Consider the following 15,954-nt stretch of genomic DNA (forward strand, 5'->3'; position numbering starts at 1 on the left):
CATTCAAGTTCCCTACATTGCAATACTGACAATACTTCAAAACCATTCCATCTACCTGGAGGTGGTCAATGGTCAGTATGGCAAACGCGATTTTGAAAGAGCACCTTTGGTAACATTTTCTAGTTCCCACATCAGCAACTCTTACAGTCACTTAGGAAATAATAAGAACAAGAAGCAGGCATAAGCCATTTAGTCCTTGAGCCTTCTCCATTAAGTCTGATCAGCTTACCTGGATCTTAATTGCACTTTCCTGATTAACTCAGCTTTCTCTATCCTCCAGCTCTGGGAAATGGAGTAAGATTGTAAAATTTAAGTTTTACATTTAGGTGATGCCTTTCACAAACAGGTCACAAAATGCTTTTGTCAATTAAGTACTTTTGAAATACCATTTTATGCACATTACAATCCTTTAAAACAGCAATGTGACTATGACCAGATAATACAGTCATGTTGAATACAGTAGCGCTCTCTTACGGAGATAGTGATGTGATGCTTCATGTCCACCTGAAACAGCAAACAGGATTTCAGCTTAGTGTCTCAAGACAACCAGTTGCAGTTTTCTCAACCCATCACAAAGGGGATGCAAACATTGAAAGAGGACATTTGCATTCTTACACTGCAAAGACACTTTCTAAAGTGATAACACATTAGTATAAATATAAAAAAACAAACACTGCTTCAAGCTTCAAAATAGATCCTAATTTCTGAATCAAATAGGTTTCTTGGCCATTAATAGACATCTGTTCTGATGTTCAGGTGAATGATACAACTTACAAATCTACATTAAACTAGATCATTGAGGCTCAGGTACAGAATTTGTGCAGTGTTCTGTAATTTCAAAGAGGCAATAGTAAATACTCGTTCTCCGTGCAACATCATACGCTGTCTCACCCAAGTTATTTTTTAGGTCTGAATTGAGATAGCGATTCATTAACAACAATTCAATTGTTTCCTTTGTGTCTTTACTTCCTGAAGCAAGATGCAATGCAGTCTGCAAACCATTTGTTTGGGCATTGATATCTGCATCATGCTGTAGAAGAAACGAGGCTATTGTTGCATTGTTCCATTTACAAGCACTGTGCAAAGGTGTCCAGCCATCGATAGTGCGAGCATGCACATCAGCTCCATGAGCTATCAGCTCACGAACCACCTCTATATGATCACTATAGGCAGCCCTATGTAGTGGTGTGTAGTCGTCATCATCTTTAACATTCACCAGACTGGGATTTTCAGAGAGAAGTCTGCTCACTATTGAAACCTACAATTAAAATAAGAAAACTAATTTTAATATATTTGTTCTTGCACATTTAAACACATTGAGTGCTGTTTTATTTCTTCCTTCATCTTTGAAAATTGAGATCATCTTGCACATGTGGAAATATTGACAGCTTGGTGATGACAACTGCTTAATGCATTTTTGAATAGAAACACTTAATCATTACTAAATTACTCTTGCTGCAAAAAATGGCAATAAGTTAAAATCAGGAAAAAATTAATTAGAATTAGGCCTCCAACACTTACTGAATTTCAGATTGACATTACATCATTGAGGGTTTGCCCTGAGACATCATGTGGTATTTATACAAGTTTGATTGATAACACAAAAGGAAATAGTAGAGAGAGTGGTAAACTAAGAAATCATGTAGATTACTGAAGAAAATAATTGGATGGGATGTGGAAGAGAAAGTTCACTCAAGAAATATGAAGCAGGGAACACTGGGTTATAGAACCACATTTTGGAAATAGTAACATCTTAAAATAGAAAAACTGGTAGCTCCAGAAGTGTGGATATAACCTAGAATTAAAAGCCCATTAAATGGAAGACAATCCTGTTTAATTCAAAGGACAGTCAAATAAAATAAAGCAGTAACACTGAATTTGTACATATTGGTTTAACCACAGCTAATGTCATGTCATTTGGGGCATCAACAGTATATAGAAAAAAGGATTAATATTGAAATTTCACTAAAAAAAAAAATGTGTTTGAGAAAGTTAGAAAGGCTTGAAAATTGTATTCAATATTTTTAAAGCCTAAAGCAGGAAAATTTAAGAATGAACAAAAAAAATCTTAAATCTGCATGCTACCTTATCACATCCTCAGTAAGTCCCAATGTGTTTCACAAGCACTGAAGAGATTAACACCTAGAATATGGTGTGTAACATCACATGTAGTTTTAGTCTCCTTATGGAGAAAGGATGTGTTTGCTCTAGAGTCTGAAGGTTTACCAGACGGATTTTGGAGATGGTAGGACTTATTATGGACTTACCTATTGACTAAGTTAGGATTGTTTTCACTGGAGTTCAGACGAGTAAGGTGGGGGGGGTATCTCATTTAAAATTCTAACAGGATGAGACAGGGAGGATATTCCTAATAGTGGGTGTCTCCAGAACCAGGGGTCACTGAGGACTCTGGATAGACCATTTAGGATGGAGATGAGACATTCCTTAACCTAAAAAGAAGTGGCAAGCCTATGGAATTCATTACTGCAGAAATATGGATGCCAAAATGTTGAATGTATTCAAAAGGAAGTTAGTTATAGCACTTTGGGTGAATGGGGAGAAAGCAAGATTAGGCTAATGAGTTGAACAATCAGCCATGATCATAATAAATGGCAGACCAGTCTCAAAGGGCCAAATGGCATCCTCCTGTTTCTATTTTGAAGTTGTATATGGTCAAAATAAAAAATTCTTAAAATGATAAGATACAGAGGGTTAATAGTTAAATACTGTCTCCACTGGTTGCCAAGATAATGGAAAATGGGTAGAGACTAATGATTGTCAATTGGAGAAGAGAAACAACCTTTGTTTAGAAAATGTAAATTGTAATCTTTTAATCACAAAGCCAAGGAGGCATAAACAATTATAAACTATTTGGAAAAAACATTTTTAAAGAATTGAAAAAAAAAGGAGCCAGAACAAAATTTAATATGAAAAGTAGAACAGAAGTAGTGGGCAGCTCAGTACCATAGTGGTTAGCACTGTTGCCTCAGCACCAGGGACCCTAACCTCAGGCAATGGTCTATATGGAGTTTACATTTTCCCCTGCATTTGCAGATGTTTCAATCAGGTGCTTTGCACCGACTAAACATGTGGGTTAGGTGGATTGGCCACGCTAAATTGCTCCAGTGTCCAGGTTGGCTTGATTAGCTGTGGTAATTGTGGGGCTACAGGGATTGTTTTTTGGTGGGGGGTGGTATCTGGATTGGATACACTTCAGTAGGTCAGTGCACCCTTGATGGGCCAAATGGCCTCAGAACATGGAGAATATGGTGTACAATTCTGGTCATCCTTCTATGTAAGTTGTTGTTAAACCTAAGAGATTTAAAAGGATTGCTGCTGGGACTGGAGAGTTTCAATTACAGGGAGAAGCTGAGTAGGTGGAGGCTATTTTTGCTGGAGAGTCAGAGACTAAGGGGTGAGCTGAGAGGTTTATAAAAGTCATAATGGGCATGGGTAGGGCGAATAGCCAAGATTTTTTTCCTAGGATGGAACCGTCCAAAAAGTAGAGGGCATAAGTTTAGGGTGAGAATTCAGATTCAAATTAAAAAAAAAGGACCAGAGGAGTAACTTCCACACAGAGGGGGAGGTGTGTGTGTAATGAGTCGACAGGGGAAATGGTGGAAACAGGTACAAGTTATAAACACTTAAAAGACATCTGGATGGGTCAATGAAAAGGAAGGGATAAAGTGCGATATGGGCCAAATGCTAGTAAAATGGGACTAGGCCAGATTGGGATAAATAGTTGATGTTGTTGTATGATCATTGGCATTGCAGTGATTCTATTCTAGGATTCTAAATGAGTGTGGAAGAGCAACCTGATTAGGGCCACAGAACAATATTGGATCGAAGATAAGCTCAAAAAAGGAGGGCAAGTACTACTTTGCAATCTTTATTCTCCACATTCACAACTGTGGTTCTCTCCTTTATTGCACATCTTCTCCCTCCAAAATGGGAAAGATGTTAGAAAAGCATTTCTAACAACTTTAGATTGTTTCACCATGCCCAAGAAGTGGCTGTACAGTAAAGCACAATAAAGAACCAAGACAAATTATATCTGTATTTTGTTCTAATAGTCAAAATACAAGTAAACAGTCTGCTCTAAGGAATAAATGCTATCTGTCAACATATCAAATAAGATTTCAATAGCTAAACATAAAAAGGTCAATTTAGTAAACTATGTCATACAGCTTTTTTTAGAAGCGATTAAGTGAATTTATGCATTTGAATAATCATAGTGAGAGCAAGCTATGACCGTGAAATTTAGGGCAAAAGCAATAGCAATGTTTCAACAGTGTTGTAGAGGTAAGCTATTGTTTACTTGGATTAAATGAATTTTTTGCAAAGCAAACATCTTTTCCTCTTTGCTTCTTAATGTAATGTGGTGACATGCTGAAGTACATTCCATTGATGCTCAGTCCTATGATATCTTCCAAGAGGAGGAATGGAGTGACATTTCAGTAGAAAATTACCAGGGTAGTTTCTGATCTTCCACAAATGTTAAGAGATTGGAGAACTGTGTATAAATTCTTCTGCAATGGATATTGCATACTATTCTGCTGATGTTATGTCAAAGTCCAATCCTTAATAAATTATACATCAGTCTCCTAGAAAGGATACTGGATGATAAAAATCTTTTTGAACTGAAAAGCAGAGGCCAAACAGGGCTGCTACATTTAATTGCACTGCTGCAGCAAAATCTGAACTCATGTCAATCAGCTGCGAAGACAAACTATTCCTAGGCTATGGTTCCTGATGAAGGGCTCTAGCCCGAAACGTCGAATTTCCTGTTCCTAGGATGCTGCCTAACCTGCTGTGCTTTAACCAGCAACACATTTTCAGCTATAACTCACCTTTGTGCATTTACCCTGTAAGACAGCAAGGATCTATTACAAGTGTTTAAAGATATAATTTTTGAAATTGTAGTCATTTGAATAAACAGTTAATAGAACATTTAAATGAGAATGGTAATGACGGCTTGAAGTTTTCAGTTCTAGGAGAAAGTGAGCACTGCAGATGCTGGAGATCAGAGCCAAGAAATTGTGGCACTGCCAAAGCACAGCGGGAGGGAGGGGGGGAAAAAAAAAAAACGATATTTTGGGCAGAATCACTTCATATCTAGGTATAGTCTTGCTATCATGTTACATTTGTAGTGTCCCGGATAAACGTGTGTGTGTAATGGAAAGAGATCTGCTTACAAATCTCCCAGATATTTTCTCATGGATACTGATTTCAAACGTTTGCACAGCTTTAGACAGGCTTGGAGATCTAGAAGGCAGGGTACCCTACATGCTTTGGTAGGTGAATGATGTCAATTGGTTCTCAAATCTAGAGCCTGAGATGAAGAGACAGCCTCCAGCTGGATGGCAAGCATCTTTGAGGAGCCTGATACTGGAAGACATGCATCTAAGTGCTGGTCCCTAGGTTAGAAGAGGCCTCACTGACAGCTATTTGGGTTGTGCAGGAAGGAGTTTTTAAATTCATGGAATGTACGCAAAATTGACAGTGCAGAATTTATTACCCAGCCTTAACTGCACTGGGCAAGGTCAGATAGTGAGTTGCCTTCTTGAATTTCTGCCTGGTCCATGTGGTCGAGATATACCCAGTGCTGGCAGGAGTTTCAGGATCAGAGCTTATGATGGAGAAGAAATAGGGATAGACATCAAACTTAGAAACTTAAGGGAACATGCAATTGCCAGTCTTCCCATACTACTTCTGCCTTGTTCATTAGGTGATAGAACTTAATAGCTTGGGAAGTGCTGTCAACAAAAATTGTTGATTCAGTACATCTTTTAAATAGTACACATTGCAACACACTGTTTATACTGATGGATTAGGGCTCTGATCAAGTGAGCTGATCTGTGAAGGATGCTGCAGAGCTGTTTGAGTGTGTTGAGTTGCACTTACCTGGGCAAGAGTATTCTAATCACATTCGTGACTGGTGCTTTGTTGATATTGGAAACATTTTCAGAAGCTAAGTGCACCACTCACCACAAAACATCAAACCACTAACTTGTTCTTGCAGGCATAGTATTCATGTAAAAAGAACTGCAGATGCTGGAAATTTGATTCTGAAATATTGTTTAGTGATTGGTCCAGTTATGCTTCTGGTCAATTGTTCTCCCAGGACATTAGTGATGGTACATTCAGTGACAACATGAGTGGAATATCAAGGGAAGACAATGTGCTCAACCATTTCGATATCATAATGAGCAAATGGAATTGGCTGTAAACTGAAATGCTTGACACTGACATCTTGGGATAATGGGATGTATCATTCGGTTGGTCCTTTGTTGAAAGTGTCTGCAAGTGCTTCTGTCTCTACTTTTGCAATCCCACGCTGGGGTGTGGGAGGAAGAAGGGAGGCAATCACAGCATTTTCCCCCAAATATACATGCTACATCCAGGCATAGGAGTAAAGACTCTCACTGTGGAACAAGTGCAATTTAGATCAGTGTGACAACCAGTATCTGGCTCTAGAAATCTGGCCAATCATAATTAAATATGAAATGCTGAATAAAGCTTGCAACTTCATTAGTTAAAGTGCTAACCCAAATGCTTGGGATACCCTACCTCAATTAAAGTCAGATGAGCAAGGGAGGTAGGTGTGGTTTGGGATCTGGTCTTTGAGATTAAATTCCTCACCTGATCAAATCCCACCTTATTTTGGGGTTAAATATCTCCATGCACAGTTGTCTCTAGGACCTACCTGATTTTTCTGAGATGCCCAGAGTAACAGACTTGCTGGATCATTTTCCAAGTCCATCTCTTTCTTTTTAAAATCCGAATCACTTTCAGTCTCATCTTCCTCCTCTGATTCTCCAGGCCACATGCTTTGTGTCCCCATAGGTATCAGATGTCTATGTGTCTCTAATAGATCAAATTGATTGAAGTAATCTGGAAAGTCTGTCATTCCTTCAGTGGTAGGCACCAAATTTGAACTTTCTCCAGATGAGAGATTTTCTCCTGAAGGTTTTGCAAGAAACACTTTGGTATTATTTCTCTCTTGTCCATTCATCTTCTGAAATGGAATTAGTTAGGATAATTATGGCAACTTAGCCTGAAAATATTAATTCACTTTCAACAAGATCTGCTGTGTACTAATAGCCACAGGCAATATTGCCTCCAAATCCATTTCCTTACACCCATTTGTGAACTCATGTCATGTACTTTAAGGCTGTAGAAAATCTATTTTAGCTAAATAAAAAACAATTTTGGTGTCTATCTTACTTCACAGAAAAGAATGAAAGAAAAAGTAGGTAGCAACCCAGACAGATTGATGGACCTTTACATGCAGGAACAAGTGGGAAAAAAAATTGTCTCTGGGTCCTGAAAGAAAGACTAAAAAATATGGCATGCTGAATATTAGCTTCTCTCCTTGGTAGCAAGTCTTGTAAATGGTCTTAATATTATAATTTCTTAAGGAAAGAGAAGATTATTAATAAAATATTTGACATTTTGTACAAGTAAACAGTTTTCCTCATAGGAAAACCTATAAAGCATTGGATTCTAATCTCCTGATCATTAAGTTGCTGCTGTTAATCTTCAATAGAGAGGGAAGAAAACTGGTAATATCTATTCACAAAAGCACTCCCTCAGTGGAACATCAAACTCTAATTACAAATATTATGAGACACAATGAAGACAGACCAATTAGGATTTAAGCATTTTAAAAAAAAAGGGGGAAATCAGAGTCAAAACTCTGATGTGAAGGGTTAAGAGAACAGTACATAAGCAATTTCCAAGTCCAGAATCTTTACTATCTAGAAGGACAAAGGTAGCAGATGCATGGGAACATCAAGCTACAGACAGACAGACTTAACATGGAATTATATATTATCGTTCCTTCAAAAGATCATGGGTCAAAATCCTGGAATTCCCTCCATAACAGGGATTATAGGTGTACTTAATGTCCAAAGACAGCAGCAGTTCAAGTAGTCAGTTCACTAGCACCTTTGGGGGCAATAAGGATTACTGGGAAAATTAACAAACAAACAAACAAACAGTGAATTTCACAACTAATCTTGGAGGAACTGTTGACCAAAGTTCATAGCACAGAATCAGATAAGTTAATTGATGTTTTAAGTCTGTCCAAGAGAAAGGCTGTATTAGTGAGTACAGTGGGTTCTTTCTTGATTGTGTGTTTTTGGAGAGAAGTCTCTTGATTAAACTTAAAATATCAGCCACAGCTATTAATTTAACGTGGGGCAGTGTTTGTAGAGGAATAAGACGGTGTTATTTTTTGGGTCTGTCGATTGTGAAGGAGCAAAAATGGTCTTTGCAGTGATATGTGCTTCTTGTCAGATGTGGGAGTTTAAAGAGAGTTTAAGGGTTCCTGCAGATTATATCTGCCATAAATACTGTTGGATGCGAATCTTATCAGATTGAGTAGATCAGTTGGAGAGACAGATAGAAGCAACAAGGAATTTGCAACTGCAACAGTGTGTAATGGATGGCAGTTACGGGGGTGGGGGTGGGGGGGGGGGGGGGTGGAGGAGAGAAAGAGTCTCAGATACAGTCACATGGATGGGTTGACTCCAGGAGGGGCAAGTAGGGTAAGCAACCAATGCAGGAGTCTTTTGTGGATATGCCCATTTCAAACAGATATGCTGTTTGGAAAATGTAGGCGTTGATGGATACTCAGGGGATCATAACACGGACAGCTAAGTTTCTAGTGTTGAGACTGGCTCTAATGCAACAAGGGGTACGTCAGCTTCCAAGAGATCAATCGTGTTAGGGGATTCTGTAGCCCGAGGTACAAAACGACATTTCTGTGACCAGTAGAGAAAAAGCAGAATGGTGTGTTGTTTCCCTGGTACCAGGATCAAGGAAGTCTCGGAGAGGGTGCAGAATGTTCTCATGGGGAGAGGCGCCAGCAGGAGGTCATTGTTAACATTGAAACCAACGACATAGGAAGGGTAAAGGTTTGAGATTCTGAAGGGAGATCACAGAATTAGGCAGAAATTTAAAAAGGTCCTCAAGGGTAGTAATATCTGGATTCATCTTTGGATCATTGGAATCTCTTTTGGGGTAGAAGTGACCTGTACAAGAAAGACGGATTACACCTAAATCGGAAGGGGACTAATATACTGGCAGGGAAATTTGCTCGAACTGCTTGGGAGGATTTAAACTGGTAAGGTGGCAGCCAGGAGGGGGGGGTCCCAGGAAACAGTGGGGAAAGAGATCAATCTGAGACGGGTATAGCTGAGAACAGAAGTGAGTCAAACAGTCAGGGCAGGCAGGGACAAGGTAGGACTAATAAAATTAAACTGCACTTATTTCAACACAAGGGGCCCAACAGGGAAGGCAGATGAATTCAGGGCACGGTTAGGAATATGGGACTGGGATATCATAGCAATTTCAGAAACATGACTCAGGGATGGCCAGGACTGGCAGCTTAATGTTCCAGGATACAAATGCTACAGGAAGGATAGAAAGGGAGGCAAGAGAAGGGGGAAGTGGCATTTTTGATAAGGGATAGCATTACAGCTGTGCTGAGGGAGGATATTTCTGGAAATGCATCCAGAGAACTGAAAAAAAAGAAAGGGATGATCACCTTATTGGGATTGTATTATAGACCGTCCCTATAGTCAGAGGGAAATTGAGAAACAAAACTTCTAAAGGAGATCTCAGCTATCTGTAAGAATAATAGGGTAATTATGTTAGGGGATTTTAATTTTCCAAACATCAACTGGGACTGCCATAGTGTTAAAGGTTTAGATGGAGAGGAATTTCTTAAGTGTGTACAAGACAATTTTCTGATTCAGTATGTAAGATGTACCTAGAGAAGGTGCAAAACTTGACCTACTCTTGGGAAATAAGGCAGGACAGGTGACTGAGGTGTCAATGGGGGAGCCAGCGTCCATAATTCTATTCATTTTAAAAATGGTGATGGAAGAGGGTAGACCAGATCTAAAAGTTGAAGTTTTAAATTGGGGAAAGGCCAATTTTGATGGTATTAGGCAAGAACTTTCAAAAGCTGATTGGAGACATATATTCGCAGGTAAGGGGACAATTGGAAAATGGGAAGCCTTCAGAAATGAGATAACAAGAATCCAGAGAAAGTATATTCCTGTCAGGGTGAAAGAGAAGGCTGGTCGGTATAGGGAATGCTGGATGACTAAAGAAATTGAGGGTTTGGTTAAGAAAAAGAAGAAAGCATGTGAGGTATAGACAGGATAGATCGAGTGAATCCTTAGAAGAGTATAAAGGAATAGGAGTATACTTAAGAGGGAAATCAGGAGGGCAAAAAGGAGACATGAGATAGCATTGGCAAATCGGATTTTCCTTAATTCTAAGGGTTTTTAAAAATACATTAAGAACAATAGGATAACTCGGGAGAATAGGGCCCCTCAAAGATCAGCAAGGTGGCCTTTGTGTGGAGCCACAGAAAATGGGGGAGATACTAAATGAATATTTTGCATCAGTATTTACTGTAGAAAAGGATATGGAAGATAGAGACTGCAGGGAAACAGATGGTGACATCTTGCAAAATGTCCAGTACAGAGGAGGAAGTGCTGGATGTCTTGAAACAGTTATAGGTGGATAAATCCCCAGGACCTGATCAGGTGTAACCGAGAACTCTAGGAAGCTAGAGAAGTGATTTTGCTGAAATTTTATATCATCGACAGTCACAGGAGAGGTGCTGGAAGACTGGAGGTTGGCAAACATGGTGCCACTGTTTAAGGGCGGTAAGGACAAGACAGGGAACTATAGACCGGTGAGCTTGACCTCAGTGGTGGGCAAGTTGTTGGAATCCTGAGGAACAGGATGTACATGTACTTGGAAAGGCAAGGACTGATTAGGGATGGTGAACAAGGCTTTGTGTGTGGGAAATCATGTCTCACAAACTTGATTGAGTTTTTTGAAGGAGTAACTAAAATTGATGAGGGCAGAGCAGTAGATGTGATCTGTATTGACTTCAGTAACGCGTTCGACAAGGTTGCCCATGGGAGACTGATTAGCATTGGATACAGAACTGGCTCAAAGGTAGAAGACAGAGGGTGGTGGTGGTGGAGGGTTGTTTTTCAGACTGGAGGCCTGTGACCAGTGGAGTGCCATGAGGATCGGTGCTGGGTCCTCTACTTTTTGTCATTTACATGAATGATTTGGATGTGAGCATAGAAAGTACAGTTAGTAAGTTTGCAGGTGACACCAAAATTGGAGGTGTAGTGGACAGCAAAGAAGGTTACCTCACATTACAACAGGATCTGGACCAGATGGGCCAATGAGCTGAGAAGTGGCACATGGAGTTTAATTCAGATAAATGTGAGATGCTGCATTTTGGGAAAGCAAATCGTAGCAGGATTTATACACTTAATGGTAATGTCCTAGGGAGAGTTGCTGAACAAAGACCTTGGAGTGCAGGTTCATAGCTCCTTGAAAGTGGAGTCGCACGTGGATAGGATCGTGAAGGCGGCGTTTGGTATGCTTTCCCTTATTGGTCAGAGTATTGAGTACAGGAGTTGGGAAGTCATGTTGTGGCTGTACAGGACATTGGTTAGGCCACTGTGGAATATTACATGCAATTCTGGTCTCCTTCCTATCGGAAATATGTTGTGAAACTTGAAAGGGTTCTGAAAAGATTTACACGGATTGAGCTATAGGGAGGCTGAACAGGCTGGGGTTGTTTTCCCTCGGAGACTGAGGGGTGACCTTATGGCGGTTTACAAAATTACGAGGGGCATGGATAGGATAAACAGATAAAGTCTTTTCCCCAGGGGTCGGGAGTCCAGAACTAGGGGGCATAGGTTTAGGGAGAGAGGGGAAAGATATATTTTAAAAAAGAGAGACACCCAAGGGGCAACTATTTCACGCAGAGGGTGGTACATGTATGGAATGAGCTGCTAGAGGATGTGGTGGAGGCTAGTACAATTGCAATATTTAAGAGGCCTTTGGATGGGTATATGAATAAGAAGGGTTTGGAGGGATATGGGCCAGGTGCTGGCAAGTGGGACTAGATTGGGTTGGGATATCTGGTCAGCATTGACAGGTTGGACCAAAGGGTCTGTTTCCATGCTGTACATCTGACTCTCTGGCAATAACCCAACAATGCCCAAATCTCAAAATCAATAAAAAAAGTCTTCACAAAAAGCCGTGTTGAATTATCATTTAAGCATCGAAAGAAATATTTTTCCACATTCAAAAAGTGCTCTAAAAAGATTTGATGCTGTATCAGATACAAATGACTGAAATTAGAAACTATTTAATGCAATCCTAATTACAAATATTTAAAATCTAAAAGAGACAGATCAGGGAAAGATGATTCAACTGCCTGTGAGGTTTGTAAAGTTGCTCAGGTGAGGTCACCACTTACTGCATTTCTGGCATTGTTGCCTCTTCCTCCAAGATAACAATGCACTGACACCCAACTAAAGGTATGATGTAAATATGATAAATCCCCTAGAGCCAGGTAACTTTTAAAAGTATATATTTGAACTTCCAGTGGCTGACTGACAAGATCACTCAAGATTTCAGTTTTTAAACAAAAAACAGAGAAAAAAAACAAAAAGCAGTGTTGTGTAATGACTATTTGGGAGCTAACATACTGCAAATGATGCAAGAAAGTCCATTATCTAAACTTGCGAAGTCTCCCACTACGGTTATATTTTTGCTGATCCCCAAGTGGATACTTCATTGCCAAGAAAATTCAAAGTTCTCAGCTACTAATAATTAACTTCAATTCTCCCCTCACTCTTCACAGCTGGATAACTTCTAATAAAACTGACTTCCATTATGAGCATTACACCGCAGATTTCTTACTTTAGCCCAATCTAGGCAAATATTCCAGCCTCTTCAATCAGAGTGCTTTAAGAAATTAGTCATGGCTCACATCAACTCTGGACTCCCTTGATCCCTTGCACAATAGGTCCATGGCAGACACTATTTCCCCAATCGTACATTCATCCCTGGAACACTTGCACAACAAAAGGATATGTCAGGCTCCTACTTACTGACTACAGGTCCGCTTTCAATACTATAATCCCAAACAAACTAATTGCCAAACTCAGACCTAGGTCTCTGCTCTGGATCCTCAATTTCAATGGAGAAGCAATAGCACCTTCAACACAATCCTCAACTTGTTGACTCAGCCCCCTACTGTACATTGTGGTCAAAATTCCATCCCAACTGTATCTACAAGTTCACTGATGACCCTCCCATTGTAAGCTGGATATCAAATAATGACAAGAGAATATCCAGGAAAGAGACAAACTTGGTGCTGCAAAAGTAAATTTCTCCCTTCATGTCAAAGCTAAAGAGCTGACCATTGAGTTCAGGAAGCAAAGTGGGGGGGTCACCCCCCAATTAATGGAGCGGACAAGGAGACTTCACTTCTGTCACCACTCTGGAAATAGCAGGGCTCAATTTCCAGAGTGCTATCCCAGTCAGTTGTAATCTTAAGATTGATAGTATTATAGAGCCAGAAATGTACAGCATGGAAACAGACTCTTTGGTCCAACCCATCCACACTGACCAGATATTCCAACCCAATCTAGTCCTACCTGCCAGCACCCAGTCCATATCCCTCCAAATCCTTCCTATTCATATTCCCATCCAAATGCCTCTGAAATGTTGCAATTGTACCAGCCTCCAGCACTTCCTCTGGCAGCTCATTCCATACACATACCACCTCTGCAGGCAACAGTTATCCCATAGGTCTCATCTTTCCCCTCTCATCCTAAATCTATGCCCTCTAGTTCTGGACTCAGAGCCCAGGGGAAAAAAACACTTTGCTTATTCACCCTATCCATGCCCCTCAATTTTGTAAACCTCTATAAGGTCACCCCTCAACCTCCGACACTCCAGGGAAAGCAGCTCCAGCCTGTTCAGCCTCTCCCTATAGCTCAAATCCTCCAACCCTGGCAACATCCTTGTCAATCCTTTCTGAATCCTATCAAGTTTCAGAACATCTTTCCAATAGGAAAGAGACCAGAATTGCACGCAATATTCCAACAGTAGCCTGTCCAATGTCCTGTACAGCTGCAACATGACCTCCCAACTCCTGTACTCAATATTCTGATCAATAAAGGAAAGTACCAAGCACTGGCAGCTAGATAGGGGTAGGAGTATAGTGATTCTGTCACTGGACTAATAATCCCACTATGGTAGCTTGATATTTTGATTTCATACATTTAAGTATGGAAATAAACAAATTCCTGGAATTCCCTTCTTAAAAGGCATTGTGCATCAACCTTCAATATATGGACTACAATGGTCAAGGTAGCAGCTCACTAGCACCTTCAACACCACCTAGAGACAGGCAATAAATTCTGGCCAGCTAGTGATACCCACATCCCACTAAATACATTTAAGAGAAATTAATATTGTCAGGCATTGTAAAACCATAACCTAAATTGAAAGTGGAAAAGGGCTTCAAGCCAACAGCTCATCTGTTGTTTTTCTTTGTTTCTCCCCCCTTTTTAAAAAAAAACCTGACTTCTTCAGAAGCTCAGTCACAGCGATAGCTGGTGGGCCCCAGAAGCACTAATTCACAACAGCTGCATCAGAGAAAGGTTTGGGCTCCTAAAGTAAACCAGGGTTACACCCAAAATATTAATTTCTCCACCTCCTGATGCTGCCTGGCCTGCTGTTTTCTTCCAACCTCCTGCTGGTCTACTCTGCATCACTGAGGCAGTCCTAGATACAACTCAGCTGCTGCAGCAGAGGAGTGTTTGGTTTTGCAGCAACATCTGCATCTGACAGATATAATGGGTGGCAGCAACCAGCTTTTGCCAAGTGCAAGACCAGGTAACATCAGTGACACGAGCCTGAAGTGGACTCAAGTCAGCAGCAAGTTTAGACTGATACAGTAAGGCAAGGTCCATCAAGGACTCAGTCAGTAGTCTCAAGATGGCACTGAAGAGTAGCGACTTTCACTCTAGTGGCAGCAGAGCAATAAGGACAACATGTCTGGCCACCAGATCCATGGCCCACAATGGAGAACTCAGACTGTAAAGTTGAACGCTACTTTCCTGCTTTTACATTCTACATTTTAGTTTATTTTTGTTTTAATATAGTAGCAACACTAGCATAACAAAATGCACATGAATATAAATAAATCAAATTAAAATCCTTACTCTTTAACAGGACACTATAGCAATGTATTAATGCCATTAGTCTGGCCCTCTGGATTAATCAACAGGAAACAAGAAACAAACCTACTGAAGATACACAGTTGGCCTGGCAGAATCTGAATATTTCTAGTTGGATTTGACCTTCTTCATTTCAGCAAACATCTTGGGCTGCAGACCTCACTTTTTACTCAAAACATTAATACTGTTTTGGTCTCCACTAACACTACCAGGTTTGAGATTCACCATCAATTTGTTTTTTTTCAGTATGATCTGTATTTTAATTTTTTTTACTATTGCAGGGCAGGAACTCCAACCAACTACAGTAGTTAGTTGAATTTACGTTCAGTTAATAGATCGGAGAAATGAAGATATTTTGACAAATCACCATTCCAGAGGCAGTTACCAAGTATTGTAAATATTATTAAAATGTCCTCTCGAGGAGGAAGTTTTCCCATCCATACCTATTCGTGACTCCTGATCCACGGTAATGTCAAGTGCCTTCTAAAATGCACTAATAAGTCACCAATTTTAAGACTATTTGTTGGCCTTACCAGCATCACCCATACTCTATGGGTTAAGAACAAGCCACAGGCATTAAAAAAAATTCTAATTAACCTATTCAGAGATGTTATTACATACCTCTGGAACCCGGGCTTGCTGACTCTTAATTAGTAGTCTCACAAACCACTCAACTGTACGGAGGAATAGGGAATTTCAATTATGGACAGAAAATTGTGCACAAACACGTGAACTCCGCAGTTTCCAATCGTTCACTAAAACCAAATTAAAAGGCAACAGCACCAATACAAACACAATCATCCACCAACGCCATGAACCGCGCCTCGGTTAAATAGATGTGTTCCTCCGCCTCCTGGTGGCGAAA

The 15,954-nt window shown here is 40.1% G+C and overlaps 1 protein-coding gene across 2 annotated transcripts; it reads right to left on the minus strand.

Moving 5' to 3' along the window:
- Positions 1 to 388: 388 nt before the first annotated feature.
- ankrd49 (ankyrin repeat domain 49) lies at positions 389 to 15,923 on the minus strand. 2 transcript variants are annotated; one of them, XM_060825957.1, is made up of 3 exons: positions 15,711 to 15,923; positions 6,707 to 6,963; positions 389 to 1,258 (listed from the first exon to the last, which is right to left on the minus strand). In XM_060825957.1, the coding sequence occupies exons 2-3, from the start codon at positions 6,908 to 6,910 to the stop codon at positions 794 to 796; spliced, it is 669 nt and encodes a 222-aa protein (XP_060681940.1). In that variant the 5' UTR covers positions 6,911 to 6,963; positions 15,711 to 15,923; the 3' UTR covers positions 389 to 793. The 2 variants fall into 2 exon arrangements, with proteins under 2 accessions (XP_060681940.1, XP_060681939.1); XM_060825956.1 differs by having other exon boundaries at positions 6,707 to 7,018.
- Between the last annotated feature and the right edge of the window lie 31 nt (positions 15,924 to 15,954).

This window comes from Hemiscyllium ocellatum, chromosome 6 (assembly GCF_020745735.1).
Source record: "Hemiscyllium ocellatum isolate sHemOce1 chromosome 6, sHemOce1.pat.X.cur, whole genome shotgun sequence".
Lineage (NCBI taxonomy): Eukaryota > Metazoa > Chordata > Chondrichthyes > Orectolobiformes > Hemiscylliidae > Hemiscyllium > Hemiscyllium ocellatum.

Bases quoted from the DNA above. Each gene is read 5' to 3' on its own strand.
- ankrd49 (XM_060825956.1), bottom strand. From the start codon at position 7,015: ATGAATGGACAAGAGAGAAATAATACCAAAGTGTTTCTTGCAAAACCT. The intron at 1,259-6,706 runs GTAGGTCCTAGA...TTTTAATTGTAG, and splicing joins GGGCATCTCAGAAAAATCAG to GTTTCAATAGTGAGCAGACT.